Consider the following 26,349-nt stretch of genomic DNA (forward strand, 5'->3'; position numbering starts at 1 on the left):
GTAAGTGACTGTGCTCCAGATCCCTCTCTGCATTCCAGAGCCCGTCCATCAGTCCCAGCGGTGCCCTGTCCTCAGACCTCGGTCAGGAGAGAGCCAGGCGACAGAGGTGCAGGTGGCCTTGCCGCATTTGGGGCTCAATCGGGGACATCGCCTTATCGGTGGCCTGTGCCTCAGAGCTACCTTAGCCTAACCCCTCATGTTTCCATAGCACGTTAGGGTTTACGAGGTTCTTTTACGTCTGTCCGCTTGTTCGAATCTCTCGTTGGCACCTCACAGGGACCAGAGTACAAGGTGCCATTTCACAGGTAGATAAGCTGAGGTTCAGGGGCACTACAAGTACTGCCCGAGGTCCTTAGCACAGGGCAGAGCTGCAGCCGGCACCCGGTTCATGTTTGACCCCAGGCCCGTGATCTTTCTGTCTATGACAGTTTTGTGAACATATGGGTCGTAGCGGAGCTATTGGCAAAGGACCACGTCGGGAGGCGCAGCTCACTGTCTTTCCGTCCTGTTGCATCACTGACATGGACAGGGTTGCAGTTTGGTGCTGATGCATCTTTACCACCTAACGCTTGCCAATTTCCCTTTTCAAATGAAGAGAGCAGCCTCAAGCTTAGAGCTTTGGGGGCGACAGCAGAGGAGGAAAACTGGTTTTCTCTTCTCCTCGAGACCCGCACTGAATAGTTCTGTGACCAGATGTATGGGGAGTTCTTGCACACCCTTGGGATGCCTCCATGTGTGAAACCGTCTGCCTGGAGTTAGCCTCGGGTCCTCTGGGTGGGGGACCTGGTCCCACAAGACTGCCCCCAGCTTCAGACACGAGTCTCGAGTCCCAGCATCACCTGTACTTATCAGCCAAAAACCAGAGCTAGAAACCAGCCTCCTCAGGTTTGATTCATTGGCTGCTGTGGCTCACAGAGCTCAGGAAAGCAGTTTCCTTATTACAAGGTTACCAGTTTATTTTAAAGGATAGAAGACAGTAATAGCCAGGGGCGCCTAGGTGACTCAGTTGGTTAAGCGTCCGACTCCGGCTCAGGCCGTGGTCTCACGGTTCATGGGTTCAAGCTGCACGTCAGGCTTTATGGTGACATCTGCCCCTCCTCCAGCTCCTGCTCTGTCTCTCTCTCTCAAAAATAAACATTAAAAAAAGAAAGAAAGAAAGAAGTCCTTAACAGCCAGATGGAAGAGATGCAGAGGGCAAGGTATGGGGAAAGCTGCGGAGTTTTATACCCTCGGTGGGGGCGCCACCCTCCCAGCACCTCCAAGGAAGTGTTCAGCAGCCTGACACTTGAAGTTCTCCAAACCCTGTGCTCTTGGGTTTTAATGTAGGTGTAGGTGCGACTGATTAAATCATCTGCCACTGGGGGTTCATTCACCCACCAGTTCCCCCGTCCCCAGAGGTCAGCAGCAGGCCTGGAAATTCACACCCTCTGACCACATGGTTGGTTCCCCCTGGCAACCATCCCCATCCTTCAGGGCTTTCCAGAAATTGCTTTATTCACATAAACTCCAGAGTGGCTGAAAGGGGCTGGTTATGAGGAAAGGAAGACACCTTTATTGTTTTTATCACTTAGGAAATGCCAAGGGTTTTAGGAGCTCTGTGCCAGAAACAGTACAAAACCCAAATTCGTATTTATTATAAGTCACGATATCACACACAGTCTCCGGCTTGAGTTTACTAATGGCACTGTTTGTTTTTTAATGTTTTTTTTTTTTTTTTCCTAAGTTTATTTTGAGAGAGAGAGCGTAAGCAAGGGGAGGGACAGAGAGAAAAGGAGAGAATCCCAAGCAGCCTCCTCACTGTCAGCACAGAGCCTGACATGGGGTTCGATCTCATAAACCTGAGCCAAAACCAAGAGTCGGACCCTTAACCAACTAAGCTGCCCAGGTGCCCCCATATTCTTTTTACTTTACTGATGTTTTTCAACCTTCCAGAAAGCTTCCTTGTAAGAAGTTTAAGTACAAAGGTAAATTAGCTTAATGAAAATATTAAGAGTACAGATGGTCATTAGCTATAAAAACATGACAGTGAAGGAGTGATATGGTGACGAAACCACTGTCCCCCCAAGACTGAGTTCCGAATCCTTCCTGCAGTCAGGTCACTTCTTCACATTCGCTGTTGGCTATGTTCTACCCAAACTCCAACCCTGGACACCTGCAGGCAGCTTTGAGTGAGGCCCTGTGCTGAGGGAGCCCTGGGGCCCAGCCCTGCCCTTGGGGGCTCCCTGAGTCCTGCTGGGAGTGGGTCTCAGGTGCAGGCCGTGGTTTCACACACTCGGGGCCAGGATTCCCCAGGCTGGGCAGGCTGGGCGCTCAGGGTCACATCCCCTCCTAATTCCCTCTCCCAGTTTTGGTAACCATTGTCTCCCCTGGAAAAGTTACGGTCTTCAAGCGTCACAGGAGATATTCAAAGGACTCAGTTCTTGTACCACTGACAGGACATTAGTTTCCTGTTTGCCGAAAGCTCAGCAGATATCCACTGAGGCCCCACTGTGTCCCAGGTAGCCACAGATAAAATAGAGGAAGTCCCTGTGTTCGAGCTCACATCCTGGGTGAGGTCCTCCCTTCACCTTGCCTCAGTTTTCCCCTCTGGAGGGGAATGACCCCACCTCCCGGGGCTCATGTGAGCATTAAGTGAGGTGCTGGAGGTGACAGCACCTAGTATGTTCCTGGTGCTGGTGGCTGCTGAGTCTGTCAGAGTATATTTCGTGTCAAGAAGACAAAGGTGGTGTTTACATTAACAAAACTGAGCCGTCAGGACGTTGAGTGGTACCTGTAGAAATGCTTTATGAAATGCTTTTGTGTGCATCGCCTAAGCATGGCCTCTGCGACAGCCCGGCACGCTGGGCAGGGCGTGGCTGGGAAGTCTCAGGGCCAGGCCAGGAGACACAGGCTCCAGGAACTCTGAGAAAAAGGGGGCAGGAGGGTGTGCTGAGGGAGGTGGTGTTGAGCAGGTCCTAGAAGGTGCTGCCACATCCCGAGGCTCAGAGGGCTTTGCCCGCAGAGGGCCAGCGGGTGGGACCGGCAGGCGAGCAGGAATCCGGCCTCTTGCATCCGGGGTTGGTCCAGCCAGGTACCTTCCTGGGGTGGAAGGTATTTTGGGCGGGGGGAATGTGGTACTCAAGATAAGGGATCAGTGTCCGGGTCCCAGTTTCCAGTGGCCCTGAGTTTCCTTGTCTGTAAAGCGGAGATGTCCCACCGCACTCCAAGAGAGGACGTGGGCGTGCCATACGAGCACATGGAGCCACCATCCTCCCCGTCACCTCTCCAGCCTCATGAGATGGACCTGAAATAAAACCAAAAGCCTAAAGTTTGTAGATTCTGTCTCTTTGCGGGGATGCTAAAACTGCCCTTCCCTCTTCGTAATCCTAAAGTTTCAGCCTTCCTGTTTCTGTGTCCGCTCACTCCACAGGGTCTCTTGTCCCTCGACATACCATGTGGAAGCCTGCTGGGGCCGGGTCATGTGTACCCTCCGCAGGGGACCCCTTCACAGTGCAGGGGATATGTTCTAGGGCCCAGAGTTGGGTGACAAAGGTTGTAGTCCTGCCTCCATCACCTAGAAGGCACGTGAAGACGTTGGCCGTGACTTTATCTTTTTTATGTCTGTGCTCTGGAAACGATAAGCGTCCTTATCTCATGGGACTGGCACTGAAATGACATCATCAGTGAGCGCTTTGCCCAGGTCCTGGTGCTCTTGGTCATGGCCTTGCCCTTGAATGGCACGTATTATTGTTTTTATCCTTACTATTAATATCACATCCTGTCTCACAAGAGCCCTACAAGGAAGGCTTTATTACCCCACTTTGCCGATGAGGAAGCTGAGACGCAAGTAGCCTCGGAGTTTGCCCAAGTCACGTCACTTACAAGTCGCAGGGCCAGCTTATCAAGCCACACCTGCAGACTCCACAAGCCACACTTCCCCCTTTGCCACGCTGCCTGATTTCAGCAGGGCCCCTCGTGGACTGCGTGGGGGGCGGATGGAGGGTCATCGGGAGGCAGGTGGTGGGGGGCGCTACAGGACGTGGGCCCGAGAGAGATGGGGAGGCCAGAAAAGGGAGTCCCGGGGCTCGCACAGTGAGGGCACAGTTGATGGGACACGCGGGCCTGGCTGGGCGTGAAGAGTCTGCACCAGGCAGCTGCTCAGAGCAGGTTTGGGAAACGGGGAGACAGGATGCCTCTGGGCGTAGGCGGAGCAAGGGAGCAGAGCAAAACCCAAAGTGTAGAGATTTGGACCCTTTGCAAGCAGCAGGGGATGGGGTGACTAGAGAAGAGAGGCCAGGCTGCTAGAAGGAAGACACTGGCTTTTTCTCTTAGGCTTTTGTTTCTCTTGTTAAGGCTGAGCATGAGCTGTGGGTAGCAGGGTGAGGCCACTCGCCGCTCCTCTGTCTCTCTGGTCCCTGTGGCCGACGGGGGGAGGCGAGGAACAAGAGACCAGGGAGGGTCAGAGGGAAGGTCAGTTCTGGAAGGACTGTTTTGTTTTGTTCGTCACCTTTTTGCTGAAGTGTATATAACATGCAAACAGAAGGACACGGGTCGTAGTGCACGGTTTGAAGGACGTGTGTAACCAAAATGGCCCCATGTTGTCTGTGTCACGGAGCATGCACTCTGAAGTTTACGTGGAGTTCTTTGGTCTCATTTGGTATTCCATTCTGTGAATAATCTGTGATTTATTCTTTCTGATGATGACGGACATTTCGCCGGTTCCCGGTCGGGAGAACAGTTGCAAACAGTGCTACCGTGAACATTCTGGTAGGTGTGTTTTAGTCCCCATAAGGCCATGTTTCTGTTCCGTGTGTGCTGTGACGTGGCACTGGCAGGTCATGGGCACGTCCCCTCCTCACGCTTACTTTTATCACCTTTTTCATCGTAGCCACTCAAACAGGCGTGCAGTAGCATCCTGTCGTGAGTTGCGTTTCCCTGAAGACCTACGACCTTGTCTGTCATAATGTTTATTGGCCATTTAGATACCTTTGTGAACGTCTGTTTGCTCAAGACTTTGCCCGTTTCTTCCACTGGGTTGGTGGCCCTGTTCATTTGCCAGGGTTCTTTATAGTCTAGATATGAGGCCTTTGTTAGATAAATGCACTGCAGATACGATCTCGCTTCTGTGACTTGCTCCTTACTCTCTTACTGGTGCCTTTTGATGAGCGGAAGTGCTTGACTTACACTTAGCCCAATTCCTCAACCTTTTGGTTGACCTTAAACCTTGACGGTTGATGTTTCTGTGTCCAGTTTAAGAAATCGTAACTTATCCCATGGTCCTAAAAAACGTTCTCTTTATGTTTCCTTCTGAAAGCTTCCTTGGTGTAGCCTTTAAACTTAGACCTCCATGCAGCTGACGTCGACTTGGCTTTGGCAAGTTGTGTGTGGTGCTTCGAGGTTCATTTTTCCCCCATCGGATATCCATCCACTGGTCACAGCACGAGGTGTTATAAAGGCCAGTCTCTTCCCACTGCCCTTCAGTGTCACTGGTGATATAAATCAGGTAACTGTCTGTATGCGGGTCAGTTTCTAGACTGTTCTGTCCTATGGATCTGTTTTCTGTTGCTTCATCGGGACCACACTATTCCATTTTCTGTGATCCCATAGTCACTCTGGACTTGATATCTGTAGGCCAAGTCCCCCAGCTTTGTTTTCTTCTAAGATTCTTTTGTCTTCTTCAGGCCCTTGACATTCCATGTAACTTTTAGACCAGAATGTCAATGTCCACCAAAACCAAAGCGGGGAGAAAACAAACCCTGCTGGGGTTTTAGTTGGGATTGGATCAAATCTATAAATTAATTGGCACTTTACAGTATTGAGCCTTTTATTTTTTTATTTCTTTAATATTTATTATTTTTGAGAGAGAGAGAGAGAGAGAGCGCACGCACGTGTGCAAGTGGGGTAGGGGCAGAGCGAGGGGGACAGAGGATCTGAAGCGGGCTCTGCGCTGACAGCAGCGAACCTGATGTGGGACTCAAACTTACGAACCGTGAGATCATGACCTGAGCCAAAGTCGGATGCTCAAACAACTGAACCACCCAGGTGCCCTTCAGTATTGAACCTTTTAATCCACAAACATAGTTGTTTACCCCAGGGAGATCTTCTGAGTTATATTAATAGCAATTAAAGGCTTGTTCAAGAGAGCAGCACGTTCTCTTAGTGACGGTGGTAATAATTCCGAAAGTGGCTCCTTGCCATCCACTCACACTTAGTCCTCAGCCTTCACTCAGCTTGTGCCTCTGGACAGAGCATTCCACGCTAGGGCAGCTCTTAGTCGCAGGGCACCCGGGGTGTGATGGTTCCCACGGGAGTCTGAAGCTCCAGGACCCCCCCGGAGCCCCCACTTAGCTCGCACACGTAACACAGCGCTCTGAGTGGAGCACCCCTCTTGTCGCATGGCCATTTGTATTTCTGCCTCCCATGATGCAGAGACAGCGTCCCATTCCTGTCCGGGTCCACTGTTGGACTAGCACTAACATGTACCTGTGGCTGCCTCTTGGGCAAAGTGGCCCACAGGCTGACCTTGGCTTACATGGGAGTTTTACATTTTTTAATTTATTTTATTTCATTTATTTATTTTTTAATTAAAAAAAAATTTTTTTTTTTAATGTTTATTTTTGAGAGAGAAAGAACTGTGAGCGGGGTAGGGACAGAGAGAGAGGGAGACACAGAATCTGAAGCAGGCTCCAGAGGCCTGAGCCGCCCAGGCGCCCCAAGGGAGTTTTACATTTTTAAATTACGACATTATTTGAAATTAGAACGTTGAAAAGGGTGGCATATCAAACCCAGACTTTCAGCTTCTCTTGAAAAAGAATCCGAGGCTCTGGCCCCACGGTGACGCCCGCCAGTGGTGGTAAAGCTGAGCTGGTGGCCAGCCCGGCCCAGCCTGGGCCGCTGGGCTCCTCCTCTGCTCTGCTGGAGGCAAGAAGCGCCCAAGTGGCCTCCACACATACCTCTGGCCTCACGTCTGGTGCCTGAGCTTGAAAGAAAAACAAAGCTTTTTATTGTGGAACGTTTCAAACAAACGCCAAAGGACAGAGCCCAGAAGATGTGAACACAGCCCCCCACCCACCGTGGGGGCTTGTTTCCTCCCGTCCCCGCTGCTCCTGGCTTATCTTAAAGCAGTCCAATTTCATAATTAGTCATATATGGATCTGAATAAAGGAATCAGGATTTCTTAGCAAATTGGAAACACTTCATGTGAAATGTGAAAATAGTTCGGCCTTCTCCTCTCCTTTTTGAACACAACTCTCTGCCATTGTCCTCACACCTGAGAGCCAGCGGCAAGCTTCGGGACTCTCAGGCACCCAGGAGCGTTTGTTTGTCGTTCCCTGATTGACTGATACGTATCTATTTTTTTCACACTTCTTCAAAAATTCAGGATCTAAACAAGATTGCAGTTGCACTGCCGTTGATAAATAAATCTTAAAAGTCTCCCTCCCTCGGAGGGCCAGGTATGTGGAGGTATAATTTATGTGCAGATGAGTCCTAAAAGAGGTATGCGGTTGTGCAGCCAGTGTTACGATCAAGATCTAGAACATTGCACGTGTTAGGGTGGCCGGTGATGGTGGGCGGCAAAGAATTGCACAAAGAGCGGGGCAACAAGCAGGACAGAGTTTATTCACTCGCCAAGGGAGGAGAGGGGCCAGACATCAAGAGAGGTGTCACCCCCGGTCGGGCTGGACCTTGTAAGCATTTTTTGTTTTAAGGATGTGATAAGGGTCGCAGCTGTGCCGGCGGGGGTGGGGGGGGGGGAGGGTATGGGGAGGGGCTTGATTCTTGGCCAGGCAGAACAGAAAGTGGCAGGTTTTTTGGGGGGGCTCATCTAGGATGCAGATTGTAGTCAGGCTAGAGGAGAATACATTTTGTAGTTGGGTCTGTTTTCTGAGAATGTAGGGCACCTTGACCTAGAAAAACAAAGAGTTAGGGCCAAGTGCAGACACCTGTGAGTTTTGTCTTTAAGTTTGATTGGGGGCGAGGGGGAGGGACTTTGAATAAATTCCTTTTACCCAAAGTCCCCGTGACCCCCTCCCCCCACTGTGTCCCTTTGCAGTTAATACCCACCCACCCCCACCTCTAGTGACCATGATCTTATTTGTGTCCCTGTACTTTTGCCTTTTCCCAAATGTCATGTGAATGGAATTATGTGGCTACGGCCTTCGGGGCCTGGCTTCTCCTCAACATGACAGGAAGTCTCTCACTGAACAGGCTTCCCCTCCATCCCTGGTTTTTCCCTGCAGCGTTTTTGTTCCAGAACCAGATCGTTTGTTTCAGTTTCCCACAGTCTGGATTTTGCCCATTCCATCCCACTGGGGCTTGCTTCTGAAAGCCACAGAGGAGCTCATTTTCCTATGTGATCTTTATCTGGGGGCTTGCTCTCGACAGAAGGGCCAGGAAATCCAGGAGCCGAGGCCGCCAACTTCGTTTCCATCCGCCTGCGTCTGGCGGGTGCCGACAGATGGAGAATGAGCCGGACTTCGTCCGCATCCAGTTCAGGGTCACTCTTGCTAGAGAGACGTCCTTGGCTCTGCCGAAGGTGAAAATAGAAACACACAGGAGTTGTGCAAAGAGGAGAGTGTGTAGGATAGGCTTCTGTGGACGCGGAGGGTGGACAGTGCCTGAAGCCTCCCGCCGTCGGGAAGTGGCGAGAAGAGGGGCTCTGGGGTATTCACGCCGCCCCCGCAAGCGCAGACCTGGGTTTTCCACTGCCCCCCCCCCCCCGACCGTGAGCGGCTTCACTGCCTCTCCTTCCTCCCTGTCCCCTGATGAGACCGGAGTGGCTTTGCCATTCTGCCTTGTGCCTACAACTCCAAAGGTGGCCTGTCCGGGAAGGCGTGGACCTCTCGACCTCACTGAGTAGCACCCGGTGCTCACAGCCCGTGGTTCCCTCTCTGTGCCAGGCACCAGGGCGCAGGGGTAAGCAGTGTCCTTGGGGGCTCTCGTGCATGTGGGAGAGAGGAGTGTTGCTAGAGGCGGTGGGAATGCAGAAGAGGGTCAGCCCTCCATGGGTGGGCACGTCAGGATTGAGGTGCCCCCAAACTGAGTCTGGGAGGCTAAGTAGAAAGCTGGCGTTGGCATAGACAGGAGGACATCGGCGAGGGTCCGTGGCACAGACAGAGCAGGGCACACAGAGCAGAGACGTGTGCAGAAGCCAGGGCTCCGCTGGCAATGGTGTGTCTGCCAGAGCCCAGGTAGAGGTCCCTGAGGGAGTTAGGTGTCATGAAGGGAGTCGAGGGTCGCTGACGGAATTGGGAATCATGAAGGAGTCGGGGGTCAGCAAGGGAGTTGGGGGTCACGGAGGCATTGGGGCTCGTGGAGGGGACTGAGGTTGATGGAGGGGGTCGGGTCATGGAGAGCATCAGGGTTACTAGTGGGTTGGGAGTCACAGTGGGGGTCAGGGGTCACCGAGCTGAGACAGGAGAGAAAAGGCTGGGGGTAAATTTTACAGGGCCTCGGGCCTTCCCCGGGGTGGGTTTTATCTGACACTAAAGGGGACCCAAGGGAAGGACTGAACCGGGGCAGAGTCCTGAGAGCAGCTGGAGTGGCTTGGAGGAAGGTCACCCAGTGGCACTGGCATTGACCGGCGGGCACTGGCAAGGGGCCTGAGGTTCCGAGGAGAACAGCGCACGCAGAGCAGAAGGTGTCAGCACTGCAGAGAAAGGGTTCTGGGCTGGGGCTTTTGTAAAACAGGGCTGTCATCTCCATTTGCAAATGGCAAAGCCGATGGAGACAAGAGACAAGGCATCTGAGCAGAGGATGACTTCTGTCTGTCACTGTCACTGGCAAATAACCCCGAGCAGGGCCGTGGACCTCAGTGTCTCTCTCGCTCTCCTGCACAAGAGCGCTGACCCTGCCCGCACCCAGTCTTCCAGAGGCACCGCCCCGGGGGTCTGTAGGGCTGGAAGGGAGAGGCCAGCGTGCTGCCCCGCGGTGTTGGGAAGGCAGGCCACCTGGGCCACGCACGGCAGGTGTGGAGGCCTGATGTGCGTGTTGGTGGATACGCGTTGAAGGCTGTATGGTAGGACGTCCCTGAAGGAAACGGCAGCCCCCTCGAGCCTCCGAACATGCCAAATGACAAGGGCCGAGGATCCCCGGGAGGGGCTGGGAAGTGTGCTCTCTGAGCGTGCCTGGTGACTCCTGTCAGCGGTGGTTGGCCCCACGGGGTGGGATGGGGGCACACAGTCTGCTCTGCTCATGGGGGCGGCCGTGCGCTGCTGTGGCTCTGGGCTTCCACAGGCCCGGAGTTGGCTTCCCACTGTCCCCAGAGCCTCGCTGCCCTTGGCTGTGAAATCCAAGAGGCCATCTGGCAGGGTGAGGAAGATTAAATGAAATACAGTATAGAGTTCCTTGAATACTAACTGTCATACAGTAGGCACTCAATAAGTTATACTTCCCATTCCCTGCTTTGGCTTTGACTCATGACCTCCCACCTGCCAGAGGGCAGCCACTGCTGGTGGCAGTGTCCTCCCGGGGTGCCCCCTGCTGATCTGCCCTTGTTCACCTGCTGGTTCTTATTTAAGCTCCGGGGAATCACTTTGTATTCACAAAAGGCGGCTCTTGCACACCGTTTGCTTTCAGCCACAGCCCTGGCTGGCCTGCCCCGGCTCACCCCTCTCTGGTGGCAGGCTCCTTGCCCCTGGGGGTGGAGAACCGGCCACCACACTGGCCCCAGAAGGCAGCTGTTCCACAGCGGCTGCCTGGCTGCCTCTTGTGTCGCCAAGGGCAGGGGAGAGTCTCAGGAGAAATCCGTGCTGTAGAAAAGGACACTCGAGTCGGAGTTTTCCAAACTCCTCTGCGTGTTGCCGGGACTGGAAAGGAAATGAATCACTCCGGGGACATCTTGGTTCATCTTCATGCAAGTGACTCAGTGCTTTCATCCGCCCTCCCTTTCGTGCATCCCGCAGTTGACTTCTGAAGCTTGGATGGAGAGACTCCTGCTCCCAATTTGGGAGTAGAAAATTCTAATTGGACCCGTGTGGTCTCTGGGCTCCAAGCCCGACCCAGCTGCCATCTCCTCTGCTGGCTTTTTGTCCTGGGGGGCCTCTGATGGGCTGCCCCCCCGCCCCCCCCCCCCCGCCGCCGGGAGGAAATGTCTCCGCAGCGAATGTGGGGTCCACCTTGTGGGGGGCAGGCCTGCCCTCTGCATACATGCTGCTCCCAGGTGACCTGGGCCCCGCATCTTGGGCTCTGCTGCCCATAGTTCTTTTGTGGGGAGGAAGACAGGAACCAGAACTAATTTAATATGATCCTGAGGCGCCCTGGCAGCGGGATCAATGCCGCTTCCTTTGTGGAGAGACAGCCCAGCCATAGCAACCTGCACAGCTGCCTTCTAGTGTCTAGAAGAGCTCTATTCAGCCTCAAGACTTCCCTTTTTTTTTTTTTTTTTAATTGGGAAAGGGGGAGGAAGTAGGGAGAAAGGACTCCGATATAAACAGTTACCAAGGAGACCCGAGTCGGGGTTGGAAAGGTTTTCTCCTTCCCTCGGTCCATACAGAAGGAGGAGGGGTGTACGCCCAAACGCAGGGGATCACGGGAGGTCTCAGGCTGGAGTCCCAAGTCCTGCCTGCGCCCGTGGGGACAGACGTAGGCAGGGGCTCAGCAGACACTTCGAGAGGGCTGGGGAGAACTTTTAGAGTCCCGGGCCAGTCTGCCGGCCTGCGGAGAGATGGACAGAGCCCGACTTCCTAGCCGCAGGCTCCCTGCCTGTTTCCCGGAGACAGCCGGAAGCTGCCTCTTCCCTTAAGTCCCGGGGGTCAGGAGAGAAACCATGGGGTGCACGTACTCCTCTCCGCGGGACGAGCCAACCTTGAGAAGGTCAGTTCCAGACGTGTCTCTGCTGCAGACCACGCTGATGCCCCTCGGGAGGGGGCCCCTTCCTGGACAGGGACACCCCAGATGCATGAGGAGGGTGCCCTGTGGAGTTGACCAGCAGAGTTGGAGCAGTCCCCTGGGGGGCTCAGCAGGGCATAGGACCATCAGCCCCTTTGGTCCTGGCTTGCAGGCTGCATTTCCCCACTTCCAAAGGAAGGGATTTGGACTGGAAACCAGGAAGGCCCCAGTCACCGAGTCTTCCACCTGGGGAAGATCAGGTTCCAGGGGCACATCCCAGGATGAAGCTGTCAGGTTGGGTTAGACCTTTTGAGGGCGCTCAGGTGTGGCCTTGCACAGGCCAAGCAGATGAACTCTGCCACCTTGAGCCTGGCATCAGGGCTTTGCGGGAGGTGGGGTGGGGGGGGAGGGTGGATTCTGCTGTTCCTCGAGGCCACATGTGACCAGTAGGAAACTGTACCGTGTCATGTCAGGCCAATGACTGGAGGCAAGGGGTCTTCCTTAGGGTCCTCGGCTTTCCCTTCCCCCCATGGGGTGCAATCTGCCCCCGATCTCTGGAAGCCAGCCCTGAAGCCAAGGGGAAAAGATGGGAGCATGCCTCCTTTCCCAGGGGCTGAAGCACAGAGGTGCTCAGGCTTCTTGGGAGAACTTCCTCTAGGGGCAGGAGGGCTAGCCCATCTCTCCCCACCTCGAACATTCTCAGCCAGACCTGGAGGGCCCCCCGGCTCCCAGAGCCGCCAGCCTGGCATTCCAGCCCCATGCGTCTGGGTCAGAGGCCACGCACCCCTGGGCCGCCAGGGCTGAGCTCCCCGCTGGCTGCACGGGCCTCATCCAAGAGCCTGTCAGCTGCCCGGTTTCCGTGGCTTTCCCTTGGGATCTGTTTTCTGTCTGAGAATAGAGCCCAGCCCTTCTGGGAGGCCTTTCCCGGTTTCTGCAGATGCCCTGTGGGTGGACTGTCTGGTCCCCCCTTTTGGTCTTAGCACTTGCCACTTTGTGCCACTCGGCGTTTTTGAAATTACAGAGTGACCCAGGTGGCTCTCTTCTAGGGAACACCCTCTTCATCCCTGAGAGTTAACCACACTCCCAATGCTGTACGAGGAACAGGGAGGGGACGTTGCAGAAGCCAAGATTCAATGTTTTCAGTAAGAGAAGTCCAAGGCCTTGCGATGCCACCACAGGCCCAGTTGGTGGCAGATCCAGGATTCAAACCGGAGCCTCCTCCCCTTCGGAGGGCTGGGCCCTTCCCTCCTCCATGATGGCCCTCGGAGCCTGTCTCTCCCCTAGCTGGTGGGAGGCCTTCAGAAGGCGGAGGCTGGCGCAGGCACTCAGGGCGGCAGGGCACCCCTCGTGTCTTCAAGCCCCCCTTCTTCAGATGCGGCTTCTATGGAAACCTCAGTCCTTGAGAAGAGACAAGAGTTGGCTTTTCTGCTGATGGCAGACCCTGACCCCTCCAACAGCCTCTCAGGCCTGACGCCCCAGAGGCCGTGCCCAGTGCCAGGCACGGTGCCCAGTGCCGAGGCCCTGACAGATCCCCCCAGGCCTCAGATGGAGCCATGAGTCGCGAACATGGAGTCGAGGGCCTGAACCGAGGCCTGTGCCCTATTGAAGGTGGTGACAAACAGGGTGCTCTGAAGAGGAAAGTGTATGTTGTGTCTTCAGAGATGGGGTACATAGGAGCTCGTGGGACAAAGTTAGAGAAAGGGCATAGTGGGCAGAGACGGAGGGCGACCCAGGGCAACGGTGAGCAGGAGGTCAGTGAGGCCCAGGGGATCTGCAGGGTGGAGACGCGCTCTGCATCAGAGGCCTCTGTGTTCCTCAGCCCTGCATCTCTGACGCCATCTCTACTCGGGACTTAGCCATTCCAATTGTCCTTATCGGACGGAACCTCCCAAATCTGTCCATATCCACGCACGTTTCTAAACCTAGAATGTAATTCTTATTTTCTTATTACAGAAGCATTACGTGTTCACTGTAGGAAGAACAGGGGTGAGGGGGTTAGGAGTAGAAATCAGCCGTAGAAGGAAACAAAAGAGACTCCCAGGCGCTCAACACGGGGAGAGAACAATCCTTAACGTGCTCACGCGTGCCCTTTTTTTTTTATTAAAACTGTTTATGCATTTAATTTCATTTCAGAGACCATGTGAGAGGGGCAGAGGGAGAGAGAAAATCTAAAGCAGACTCCACACTTAGCACGTAGCCTGACCCAGGGCTCGATCCCACCACCCTGGGATCATGACCTGAGCTGAAATCCAGAGTTGGATGCTCAGCTGACTGAGCCACCCAGGCGTCCATCACATGTGCGCTTCTGTACCCTCCCTTCTAAACAAAACGGGATCGTGTCGCCTGCATTATCCTATAACCTGCTTTTTTCCACTTAGTGAATCAAGAACATCCTTCCACGCCCATAGAGGCGATCCACACTTCCCTGTTCAGTAGTGAACAGTGTCATATTGTGCTGCGTAACCTGTCCAGCCTGTCCCTGATTTTTAGACATTGGAGTTGCCCCCAGTTTTATAACTATAAAATGTATTAAAAAAATTTTTTTTAATGTTTATATTTGAGACAGAGAGAGAGAGAGAGAGAGAGAACGCACAGTGGGGGAGGGACAGAGAAGGAGATACAGAATCCAAAGCAGGCTCCAGGCTCTGAGTTGTCAGCAGAGAGCCCGGCACGGGGCTTGAACCCATGAACTGTGAGATCGTGACCTGAGCCAAAGTTGGACGTTCAACTGACTGAGTCACCTCGCGCTTTTTAGGTGTCAACTAAATGCATTTAGTTTGTTCCACTTTTCAGTTGGGGAGAAATTCACACCTCTTAAACTTCATCTTTCTGACCATTTTTTAAAACGTACGATCAGTGGGTCTTGAACAGCCACAGCACCGTATAAATGGAAACTGCATGTCCTTGTGTGCCTGCTCTTTTCTTAGAGTATCTAATCAAAAACGCTCACCTAGCTGGCTGATATGTAAGCATCAGTTTGGATTTGAGTTTGATTTATGTTGAAATGCAGGCAGTCTGTTCTCCTAGCTCAGAACTCAGAAGGTGAGCCGCGGTGGGAGTCCCAACCCTGTGCGCCTTGCTGTATTCACCTGACGGGGTCCTGGGGGAGCATGCGTGTGAGCGCACGGGTGGGCACAGGTGGCAAGCGCTCTGGCTTAGGCAGAGCATAAACCGGAAGGGCAGGGAAGACGTGGCTGCTCGTGGCAGGGCAGGGACAGAAGTCGGACATGCGATCTGAGATGTCCAGACAGACACCAGATTCTTCTGGAGTACGGGTCGGAGTGGGGGGTGGGGGGGCCCGGCCTGAGGGCCTCCATTCTTGCTCTTGCCCTGGCCCTGCCGCCCTTAGGGGTGGGCCTTCCCCAGGGGGTGCTGGGTGGGGTAACGGGGAGTCAGGGAGGGCCTGCTCGGGGTTCCTGGGCAGCTGGGCCATCTCCGGGTGGGAGGTCTGGGCAGCCGGCCCCCAGCTGCCTGTCGGGGCGCCTCTGGGGTGGAGGGAAGAAGCTGGAGTGGCCAAGACGGGCGCCAGGCCTTGCCGCCCCTGGGGCCCCACAGGTGATGTTATTTCCCTCTGGGGCCCTAAAAGTGGCTCTGGTCCTGGAGCTGCCAATGTAGTGAGAAACCCAGGGGAGCGTAACCAAGTCTGTTATCTTTATGTCTGCAAAATCACGTGTCTAAGCAGCTTTGCAGAGGCGTCCTGAGAAGCAGCCTTCACCGAGGTCTTTCCACAGACTCCAGGCCTCTGGCCCCAGCAGATACCACATTTATGCGGTTGTAGGTTGTGTACACGTGTGTGAGCACGCACGTGCGGGTGCGTGCTGACTCCGCTTTTGCTTTATTGCGCTTTCCCGCATGCAGGAAGCCACAGGATGTAGTGGAAAGAGCAAAGACCTTGGAGTCAGACCGCGAGTCAGGCCTCCGGCAGCCTTCCTGTAAAGTGGGCGGCGGGTGCCGCCGAGAGCCTGCGCTTGCCGGACTGCGTGCTGCGTGCCTGTTGTGCTTTTTCTTCGTTTGACATTTGGAGAAGCCTCCGAAGCGGTATTTGTTGGTCCCGTGTTCTGGCTGAGGTTCAAGTTCACGCAGCTGCAAGGTGGCAGGCTGGGAATCGCACGGCTCCAGAGCCGCTGCTCGGCCCTCCACCTCGTTGCCACCCCTGCCTCCCCGAGGGTCTTGGTTGCCGGAAAAAGTGGATTTGGGGAGCAAATTGTGTAAGCGCGAGTGTTCTTGAGATACAGTATCTGCAGAAAGGTACACACAGGGTGACCTCGCCACGTGAGCGGGGGTGGGTAACCACCACCCGGATCAAGGCACAGATTGTTCGAGCACCCCGGGCGCCCCTGCTGTCCCTCCCCGGGTCCTGCCTCCTGTTCCTGCGTGGGGACCTTGCATAACAAAGTCACACGGGTGCCTTCCCTTGCATCTGGCGCCTCGAACTCAGCATTACGCCCTGAGGCTCCCTCCTCCCCGTGTGCGTACCGATCGTTTGTGGGTTTCCACTGCTGCGGTGGAGAATATTCCATCGTGTAAATGTGCCACTGTTTGTTTGTCCTCCTGCGGATGGACATCATTAGGGTTGTTTCCTGTTTGGCACCCGCGTGTCTAACGCTGCTGGAACCTTCTCTACACAGCTTTTGGTGCACAGGCACCAATGTGCTCTGCCCGCTGTCTACCAGGGACCGAATTGCCGGGTTGTAGGTTTAAGGAGATACTGCCGAATGGTGTTCCAGGGCAGCTGGGCCGTGCTGTGCTCCCCACCAGAGCTCTGCCTGCGTGTGATGCGCTCCGTCTCTCCCATGGTAGCCATTCTGGTGCGTGTGCAGATCTCACTGGGGTTTTGTTTTCCGTTTCTCTGGTTACTACTAACGTCCAGCACCTTCCCATATGTCCTTTGGCCATTTAGAGACTGTCTTTCAGAAAGCGCTTGTTCAGGGGGCGCCTGGCTGGCTCAGTTGGAAGAACACATGACTTTCAATCTCGGGGTTGTGGGTTCGAGCCCCACACTGGGTGTAGAGATTACTTAAAATCTTAAAAAAATAAATAAAAAGGAAAGTGCTTGTTCAAGTCTTTTGACAGTTTTTCTGTTGGATTATTCATCTTTCCCTAATTGACGTGTAGGGATTCCTGAGATTCTCAGCTCAAGTCCTTTGTCAGATAGACATAAGTTGCAAACATCTTGTCCCATGCTGTGGCTTGCCTTTCATTTCCTTAATCGTGTCGTGGTTTTTTTTCATTTTTATTTTTTTAGTGTTTGTTCATATTTGAGAGAGAGAGAGCGGAGGAGGGGCAGAGAGAGAGAGGAAGACACAGAATCCAAAGCAGGCTCCGGGCTCTGAGCTATCAGCACAGAGCCCAACGTGGGGCTCAAACTCACGGATTGTGAGATCATGACCTGAGCCAAAGTCGGACACTTAACCGACTGAGCCACCCAGGTGCCCCATTACTCATTTTGTTTTGAATGGAGACAGCCATATCTTAGACGGGCTGTATTTCACACAATCTAAAGATTTGCCGTTCAGAGAAAGGTATGTTTTTTGCACCTTGCTGGCATAGGCCTGAGAGTCCCTGGCGCGGCTCACTGGGCATCTTTACCTGGCCCTGCAGGCCTGGGGCAGGGAGAGAGAGAAGGGAAAGGATAGGAAATGGGAGGGAGTGGGCACGAGGCCAGCAGCAGGGAATGGAGAGTAGACGGGCTCCTCTCTGGAGAGGACGAGGTCTGGGGCTTTAGAAGGTGCCATGGTCACAGAGGAGGGAACAGGTAATGTGGCCCAGTGTGGGGGACGGAAACGGGGTTCAGGGGTGGAGCAGGGGTCTGTCAGCAGAGGAAGTGGCTGGAGGCCGCGGTGGGACAGAATGCTGAGGGCCATCACGAGGGAGCGGCATAGAAGTCGGTGCATCCGAGTGTGGAGCAGAATGTCAGGCGAGGCTGGGACAGCTTCTGAAGGGACTTGCCTGCCCCGGTCTGTGGCCCTGGGAGCCTGTGGGGATCAGAGGGGTGACCGGGCCATCGGAACTGTTGGCTGGATGGCACGGGATGGGAGTCAAGCCCTCCACCCTCGTTCTCCTCTGTCTGGGGCCGCAGGTCCTGGCTCTGAAGGTGGTGGTGTCTCCAGAGGCTTCGGGCCTGCCGTAGAGGACACGGGGAGGCCCCGCCCAGGGTCCTGTCCCCCAGCCCGAGGCGCGGCTCGGGCCGGAGCTGGGGCTCCCCTCCATGCTGCCACATGTGCCCCCTGCCCATCAGCTACTTCTGTTTTTCAGGACCTCCTCTGTCAAAGACAGCAGCTTTGTGGAAAAGATGAAGAAGACGGTGAGTTTTCTGTGTGTCTGTGCTCTTTGCGGGGGGTCGCGGCCCTGGCAGCCGGGGGAGGGAGGTCCAGCAGAAGGCCAGCTTCACTGGAGCCGAGGGAAGAGCGGGCTAGAACATTGTCATCTAACCAAAGCGTCAAAGGTGCTCTGCTTTCCTGGGACAGTTTACCCTCCGATGTTTACTTGGTGAACAAACCAGACTGTAAGGGTCTCCCCTCGCTCTGACTCTGGGGACTGTCCCTCGTCCTCCCTCCCGGTCCAGGCTCTGCCCACGAGCAGACGGAAACCTCACATAGCTGTGGCCGGAGCGCAGCTACAGCCTGATCCGGTTTTGTTTGTTACATGTTACGAGAAAGTACCTCATGTGCATGGTCAGAATCCCAAACTATTCAGGGGAAAGCCTCTCTCCTGCCACTCATCATCGTTGTTAGTATTTTATGGATCCTTCTAGAGCTTCTTGATGCACACGCGGGGAAAAAAAACCCAGATTCTCATTTTACATCTTTAAAACACAAAAGCTGGCCTATTACGTACACGGTTATAAACCGTGCCTTTTTTTTTTTTTTTTTTTTTTGGCTGATCTATGTTGGCGTTTCTTCCCTAGCGATTCAGAGACCCCGCCCTCGTTCCTTACTGTAGCTGCGTAGTGATTTCATCCCGTGACCGTGAATCCTAGAATTTGTTTGGACACTGCCCTGCCAGCGGGCACTTGGACTGTTCCTAACTTCCACCTCTTACAAACGATGCTGCTCTGACTCTAGGCCAATTTCCACATCTGCTAATACGATAAAATCCCAGAAGTGGAATCGTTGGACCCAGAGGTGTGTGCATTTGTAGTGTGATAGAAGCTGCCAGATTGTCCCTCCCCCGACCCCGGCTCACACCAGGGCACTCTCGTTAGCCGTGTGTGAGAAAACCTGTTGCCCCAAAGCCTTGCCAGTAGAGCGTATCGCGTGAGTCGGGGGGGGGGGGGGCAGTTTTCTAGGTTAAAAGCAGATATTCCTGTGCACTTCTAATTTGCATTTTCCTTATGAATGCATTTCAGCAGATTTTTGTAGCTGATGATGGCATTTCTTTCTTTATGGATTCTCTGTTCAAATCTTTTTTTTTTTTTAAGTTTATTTTAGAGAGCAAGAGCAGGGGAGGGGCCGAGAGAATCCCAAGCAGGCTCCACAATGTCAACGCAGAGCCCAACTTGGGGTTCGATCTCACAAACCGTGAGATCATGACCATAACCAAGCGTCAGATGCTTCACTGACTGAGCCACCCAGGCGCCCCCTCTCTGGTCAACTCTTTTGCCCACTTTTCTGTTGGGATTGAGCCTTCTCGAGGAATTCCTTAACATTTTAGGGAGATTAACCCCTTGTTTGTGACACGAGTTAAAGATATTTTCCCCAGTTAGTAGTTTGTGTTTTCACCTGGCGTTGTGTGTGTGTGTGTGTGTGTGTGTGTACAAGTTACACAGTGCACTTTATTGTTCTTCCTGCGACTCCTGGACTTGGAGTCATTGACTCTAAGGAGACGAAAGAATTCTTGCACGTTTTCTTCTGGTGCTTCCTAGTACTTTTTCCTTGTTCATAATTAACGTTCAGTCTGCTGGGAGTTTATCCCGGCATCAGCCGCGCAGCATGGATCCGGCTCCTTTTTGTGCACCGCTCAGTTCCGTGTAGTAGCATCCGCCTTTTCTCCACTGCTTTTATCAAATACATAATTCCCGTATGTATTTGGACCTTTTTCTAGATTTTCCTGTCCCAGTTCTTTGATCTGGCTTTCTGTGTTCAGTATCCTACAGTTTCAGTTACTGAGGTTTTAGAAAGCTTATTTTGATCATCCTTACTGCTAGGCCCTGCCCCACCCCCACAACTCTTCCCCTTTCCCTGGCCATTATTTCATATGTATGCATTTGGGGTAACAGCTTTAATGAGACAGTGTGCATTCCACACAGGTCACCCTTTTAAAGTAAGTATACACTTCAGGGCGCCTGGGGGGCTCAGTCAGTCAAGCGTCTGATTCTTGATTGCGGCTCAGGTCATGGTCTCATGGTTCATGAGATCGAGCCCCACGTTGGGCTCTGTGCTGAGCGAGAAGCCTGCGTGGGATTCTCTGTCTCCTTCTGCCCCTCTCCACTGCACTCGCTCTCTCAGATTAAAAAAAAAAAAAAAAAAAAAGCATATCCTTCAGTATTTTTTAACGTTTTCCCAGATTTATGCAAACCATCACCACTGCTTTAGAACCTCTTCAGCACCCCAAATGGCCACCCCATAGCCATTAGCAGCCACTTCCCACTAATTCCTAACCCCCACCCACAGCCCAAAGCAACCGCTCGTCCACTTTATTAATTGCCTGCATCCCTTACAGAGTTGCCAGTTTGGGACATTTCGTGTAAGTGGAATCATTCACTTAGTATCACGTCTTCAGGGTTTGTCCGGTCTGTGTTGCACATCAGCACTTCGTTCCTTTTCGCTGCTCAATCCTGTTCCAGTGGATGAATTTATATTTATTTTTTGATATCACTTTGAGGAAGTAAAAAGAGCTGTTCAGATTTTTTGCCAGCTCATGTTGCATTTCTGGATTGATAACGGAGAACTGGACCTCTTCTGTGTTGAGACTTCCCCTGCAAACCCAGGGCCTTTCCCTGTGGTTGAACCCTTTATCCGTAACTTCTTGCAGGTTCCTCCTAAGGCTTAATTTTTTTTTTAAGTTTATTTTGAGAGAGAAAGAGTAGGTGACGGGCAGAGAGAGAGTGCGAGAGAAAAATCACAAGCAGCGTCCGCATTGCTGGTGTGGAGCCCGCATGGGACTTGAACCCACAAACCTTGAGATCGTGACCGGAGGCAAAACCAAGAGTCGGATGTTTAACCGGCTGAACTACCCAGCGCTCCTTTTAAGGCTTATTTTGAAGTTCTTCATATGTTTTGATGCCGCTGTAAACATTTAGCTGCTATTTTATATCCTGTTTTGTCCCCTTAGCCTGATATTCTATAAGCCTTTCTTTTTTATAAAGTAGTTTTTGTAAGTGATTATTTTAAAATAACTTTTTAGGGGTGCCTGAGTGGCTCAGTCCGTTAAGTGTCCGACTTCGGCTCAGGTCATGATCTTGTGGTTCATGGCGTCGGGCTCCGTGCTGACAGCTCAGAGCCTGGAGCCTGCTTTGGATTCTGTGTCTCCCTCTCTCTCTGCCCCTCCCCAGCTCACGCTCTGTCTCAAAAATAAACATTAGAAAAAAAATTTTTTAATAAAGTAAAATACCTTTTTAAATGATTGGTAGAAAATTCAGGAAATGTAAAAGGTATGCAGACATTTTAAAGCAATTATAATCCATACATTTTTTTTCCTTTGTACCTATATGTAGGGCTCCATGCAAAAATCAGAGACCCCTCTAGGGGTCAGGGCACTGAAATCCTACTGCTGAGAAACCTCATGGCTACATAAAGGGACCAGAAGGTGGCCTGTACCTCACTTCCACCTTCCAGACCTCGTAAAGCACGTTGATTTGCTGGACCAAATTTGCTGCCCCACCTTGAGAGTCCGGGGAGTAGAGTTCCAGCTGTAGAGGCCACAGGAGGAGGAGGGTGGAATGAAGAATGTGGGAGCCAGCCCATTGGGCACCTTTCCTTTTATCTAGATTTTTATAAAGAATAGGTATTCAGAAAAACTTACCCATAATTCTCCATTTGGAGACTCTTGGTATACTTCTTGCTAGATTTTTTTTCCCTTGTGCGTGTGTGTGTATAAATGTATATATGGACACCATTGTGCGTAGAGAACAAAATTGGATTACGCTAGAATACTGTTTGGTCTTTTTTTTTACTGAACATTACATCGTGCTTTTTAACGTGTCTTTTAAAAATCTGTCCAAAGTGTGACCTTGAGCAGCTGCATGTCTGGGTGGCCTTTGTCACTGTCCTCCACAGTAGCTGGGGCAGTGGGACGATAGCCCCGGAGTGACTTAGGAAGACTTGGGGCAGGAAGGAAGAGGATGCCTTGGAAAGACCTCACCTGCCTAGCCCACCCTATGGCCACCTAGAGTCTCTGGAGAAGCCTCTGGGCTCTTGGTCCCTCACTGACCCCACGTGTCTGGCCTTCCCTAGGGCAGGAACATCATCGTGTTCTACGGCTCCCAGACGGGGACGGCGGAAGAGTTTGCCAACCGCTTGTCCAAGGACGCGCACCGCTACGGGATGCGGGGCATGGCTGCAGACCCCGAGGAGTATGACTTGGTGAGTAGTCCCCACTCCCGACCCTTCTCCTGGCTCCCCCAGTAGCACTGACCAGGGCATCCGGATCGTGGACGTGTGTAAAGGGCAAGTCAGCCACAGGGACGGACGCGGACGGGCCTCTCCTGTCATTTGTCCAGGCAGCCAGCTGGCTCCAGGCATGCGCATGGGCGCCTGGCACCGCCCACGCTCAGCCTTCCCAGCTCGGCTCTGGGCGGGGCTGGGCGGGGCTGGGCGGGGCTGGGCGGGGCAGGGCGGGGCGAGGGGATGCAAGCACGGGAGGGGGGGCGTGGCCTGTTAATGAAGGGGTCTCAGCAGTCTGGGGAAGAGGGGTCTCCGCTTCTTCCTCCACTCCCCTGCAGCCATCTCAGGGAGCCCTTCACTGGGCTTTGAAATGAGGCTGCATTAACTGGTGTGTCTGGCCACTTGGGGAGGGGCCCGGGGAGCCTGGGGTTTGGGGGTAGAGGCCCCCATTTGCCGTGGACCTGTCGCTCCCTCCGGCTACCACTGGACTCAGTCTGAAGGACTCAGTGTCCCTTCCAGGTGCTCTGCCCCCAGCGTGGCGCCGAGGGACAGGCTCACCTTGCTCACTGTCCTCAAGGGATCGGTTCTCTGTCCTTCCCCTAACATGGAAGCAGCTCTCAAAAGCCCAAGAAACTTCTAGCCGCCTGCTTGCCTCTTTCTGGGTCAGGGAGCTAATGACAGCCAGGCCACCAGCCCCACATAGACGCGGTGGACAGTAAGGGAAGAGGCTGATGGGCAGGAGGTCCTAGTCGCCATCTTTCTCCTCCCCTGATGGGGCTGCTGCCAGATGTACTTTCCCCCAAAACCAGTCTCTCCTGAGTTCACCACACGAGCTCTTCCCAAACCCAACCGTCTCCCAAACCCAACCGTCCCCCACCCGCTCCACCCCCACCCTTGGGTCTTGGGGACCAGCACTGCCGCCCGTCTGTCCGCAGACCTGGGTTTTAAGTTAGCCAGCAGCTGGTTAGGAATTTGCGAGAGCCCAGGCCCTGCTGTGGTCCCAGGACGTTGTGGGACCATGAGGTTCTCCCCCAGGGCCCGGTGCACAGAACCACGTTCTGCGCACTGGCTGGTGGCCCAGAACCCAGCCTGCTTCTGCCTGTCAACACCCAGGCCCTTACCCGTGTTCTTTTGTGCCTGCTGTTCCCTTTCCTTTGGAAAGGCACTGGTTCAAATGTCAGTCCCCTCCATGCAGCCTTCTCCGACTGCTCGTGCCCCTTCCCAACAGAATCATTCCCTCCCATCCCACAGCAGCCACCCTGGGCAGGGCCTGGGCTCTCCTGTCTGCATCCCATCAGGCACACCCCTGACATAGGCTCAGTCATGGTCGCTGGGCCCGGGCCCTGCTCTCGTCTCTCCAGGCCGACCTGGGCAGCCTGCCGGAGATCGAGAACTCCCTGGCGGTGTTCTGCATGGCCACCTATGGTGAGGGGGACCCCACGGACAACGCACAGGACTTCTACGACTGGCTCCAGGAGACGGATATGGACCTCTCCGGAGTCAAGTATGCGGTGAGCCTCCCCATCTTCTCTCCCATGGCTTCTGCACCTTACGGTGCCTCTGGACCCTCAGTTCCCACCTCGTCCTGATGAGCCAGGGCAGGCCAAGGTGTCAGAACAGAGGCTTAGAGCGGGGGACCTGGCGGGGAGGGCTGCTCACAGGTCAGGCCTCTCTTCTGCCCTGGGCCCCAGTGCTGACAGTCCCTGCTCCCGGGTCCCCAGCCCCGCTTTGCTCCAGGGGCACTATTTGCAGTAGACCAAAGACAAGAAGAGTGCAGCAGGCTGACCGCTGTAGGCCGGGCCAGGGACACCGGGCGGGGAGGGTGAATTGACCCTGCTGGCCGCCCAGGGTTGAGGCCTAGGGGCCACATGCCACTGAAACAAAGCCGCTTCCGGGGGCCAGAGGTGGCCCGCCTCACAGTGCAAGTTGTCTGCAAGATGTAGAGGCCCACGGGTGCGGTGTACCCTTGGGGGGCACGGGGGAAACCCACCCCTGACCGCTGACCAGGCCTCAGACCCGTCCCTGGGTCCACACAGGTATTTGGTCTCGGGAACAAGACCTACGAGCACTTCAATGCCATGGGCAAGTATGTGGACAAGCGGCTGGAGCAGCTCGGCGCCCAGCGGATCTTCGAGCTGGGGATGGGCGATGACGATGGGAAGTGAGTGCCCGGGCCCCCCTCCCCGGAGCCCCGACCCCGGCCGGCATGTCTGGGGAACCCACAGGGTCAGGGCCGACTCTGGCACGTGAGGGGAGCGCAAAGCCACCTGTACAGGCATCACCGAGGGCAAGGGAAGGCCGGCGCCATCCCCCCCTCACTTTTCTACATCCTCTGGGCTCCCAGCGCCCCTGCTTAGCACAGACGCCCCAAATGCCACCTGGTGGCTCGGGCCCCATCCCAGGGGGCTCCTCGGGCTGGGCGGGGAGAGGGGCTCCCTGGGGCCGGACTCATTCCCTCCTCCCGCCAGCCTGGAGGAGGACTTCATCACGTGGCGAGAGCAGTTCTGGCCGGCCGTGTGCGAACACTTTGGGGTGGAAGCCACCGGAGAGGAGTCCAGGTGAGTGTGTGTCCGCACACGGGGTGGGAGACCTGGCCCGCTGGGTTCCGGCGGGGACGCCGGGAGAAGGTGGCAGATGCTCAGTCACAGGACCAGGGGGTCCTGGGTCCCGCGTTAAGGCACTTGGGCTTTGCCTGGAAGGGACGGGCACTGGGGGGGCTTTCCTCACCTTCTCCCAGAATCACCTCGAAGCCTGTAGCACCCCGGGCTCCCCAGCCCTCCCACCATCCTCCGGACCCTCCCCACCTCACCCTGTCTCCCCTTGCCAGCATTCGCCAGTACGAGCTCGTGGTCCACACAGACGTAGACGTGGCCAAGGTGTACACGGGAGAGATGGGCCGACTGAAGAGCTACGAGAACCAGAAACCGTGAGTAGAGAGCACGGTTGGGGGCCTGTGGCCGTGGGTGCCCCCAATGGCTGGCAGTCCTGTGAGTCCCTGCAGGCCCTTGCCCGTGAGTGGGTGTGGGTGGGAGCACCCATGACTTCACCTTCACCACACGGGAGGGCGTAAGGCCCAGAGCAGAGGAACAGAGGCAGGCCCACACCTAGGCCCTGCCCCCTGGCTCTCTCCCAGGGGTCCCTCAGGCCAGGGCGCGGCCACCAGGAGACAGACACTTGCTCAGTTTGTACTTAATGTGACATTTTGCTCTAAGTATCCGGGGGCGGGGAGGCCCCTACCAGTGCCTGGAGCAGGACATCCGGAGTATGGCTATGGGTCCAGGTTGAGCCCTGGCAGGAAGGACTCGCTTTCTTAAAACCTGCCTCAGTATTTGGACTTTTTATCCAAAAACAGCATTCCTCTCTTGGGCCCCTGACTTGCCTTACCCCGGGGTGGTGCCCAGATTCCTGGAGCCGCCCAGGAAAAAGTCCCCCTAACACCCTGAGGATTTAAGACCAGTGGCCCTGCTTTAACAGGAAACCCAACATTTCAGTGACTGTGCAGGCAGAACCCAGGCGCCTTCTGTCGTAGGGAGCCATCTACAAGGGGCCTGGTCCTCCTGTGCACTCAGCCCACAAACAGGTAGTGGGTGAAGGGTCTCCCCCACATTTAGGAACCGGCTTCAGTTTCCTTATCTGTAAATGGAGACACTGATAACCTAGCTCTGCCCACTTCTGGGGGTCACTGGGGGCACTGCCTTGAATCTGGTTGGGAGAACCTTTTACATAATTGGAGAGGTTTCCTGGGGCCCTGGGAGGCTGGCTCTAAGGTTCCCTGTGTTCTGTGAAACCAGAAGGGTCCCTTGGGGGCAGGGAGATTCAGATTGAGGGCCTGGCCAATCACTGAGCTGCTCTCTTTCCCACCCAGCCCCTTTGATGCCAAGAATCCGTTCTTGGCTGAGGTCACCACCAACCGGAAGCTGAACCAGGGAACTGAGCGACACCTCATGCACCTGGAATTAGACATCTCAGACTCCAAACTCAGGTGCTGGCAGCCACC

The 26,349-nt window shown here is 54.5% G+C and overlaps 1 protein-coding gene and 1 long non-coding RNA gene across 2 annotated transcripts in view; both read left to right on the top strand.

Moving 5' to 3' along the window:
- Window positions 1-26,349, top strand: part of LOC106980719 (NADPH--cytochrome P450 reductase) — a 62,805-nt gene that overhangs the window by 33,820 nt on the left and 2,636 nt on the right. The window contains exons 3-9 of the mRNA XM_027041976.2: window positions 18,064-18,112; window positions 22,203-22,331; window positions 23,714-23,863; window positions 24,389-24,513; window positions 24,821-24,910; window positions 25,180-25,278; window positions 26,218-26,334. Coding sequence (XP_026897777.1) covers window positions 18,064-18,112; window positions 22,203-22,331; window positions 23,714-23,863; window positions 24,389-24,513; window positions 24,821-24,910; window positions 25,180-25,278; window positions 26,218-26,334 — 759 coding nt within the window. The remainder of the gene's footprint in view (window positions 1-18,063; window positions 18,113-22,202; window positions 22,332-23,713; window positions 23,864-24,388; window positions 24,514-24,820; window positions 24,911-25,179; window positions 25,279-26,217; window positions 26,335-26,349) is intronic.
- Window positions 7-8,065, top strand: LOC128313679 (uncharacterized). The gene is made up of 2 exons (XR_008294693.1): window positions 7-4,746; window positions 5,294-8,065. It is a non-coding gene; the product is annotated as an uncharacterized LOC128313679 (long non-coding RNA).

The sequence above is a fragment of the Acinonyx jubatus genome, chromosome E3, assembly GCF_027475565.1.
Source record: "Acinonyx jubatus isolate Ajub_Pintada_27869175 chromosome E3, VMU_Ajub_asm_v1.0, whole genome shotgun sequence".
Lineage (NCBI taxonomy): Eukaryota > Metazoa > Chordata > Mammalia > Carnivora > Felidae > Acinonyx > Acinonyx jubatus.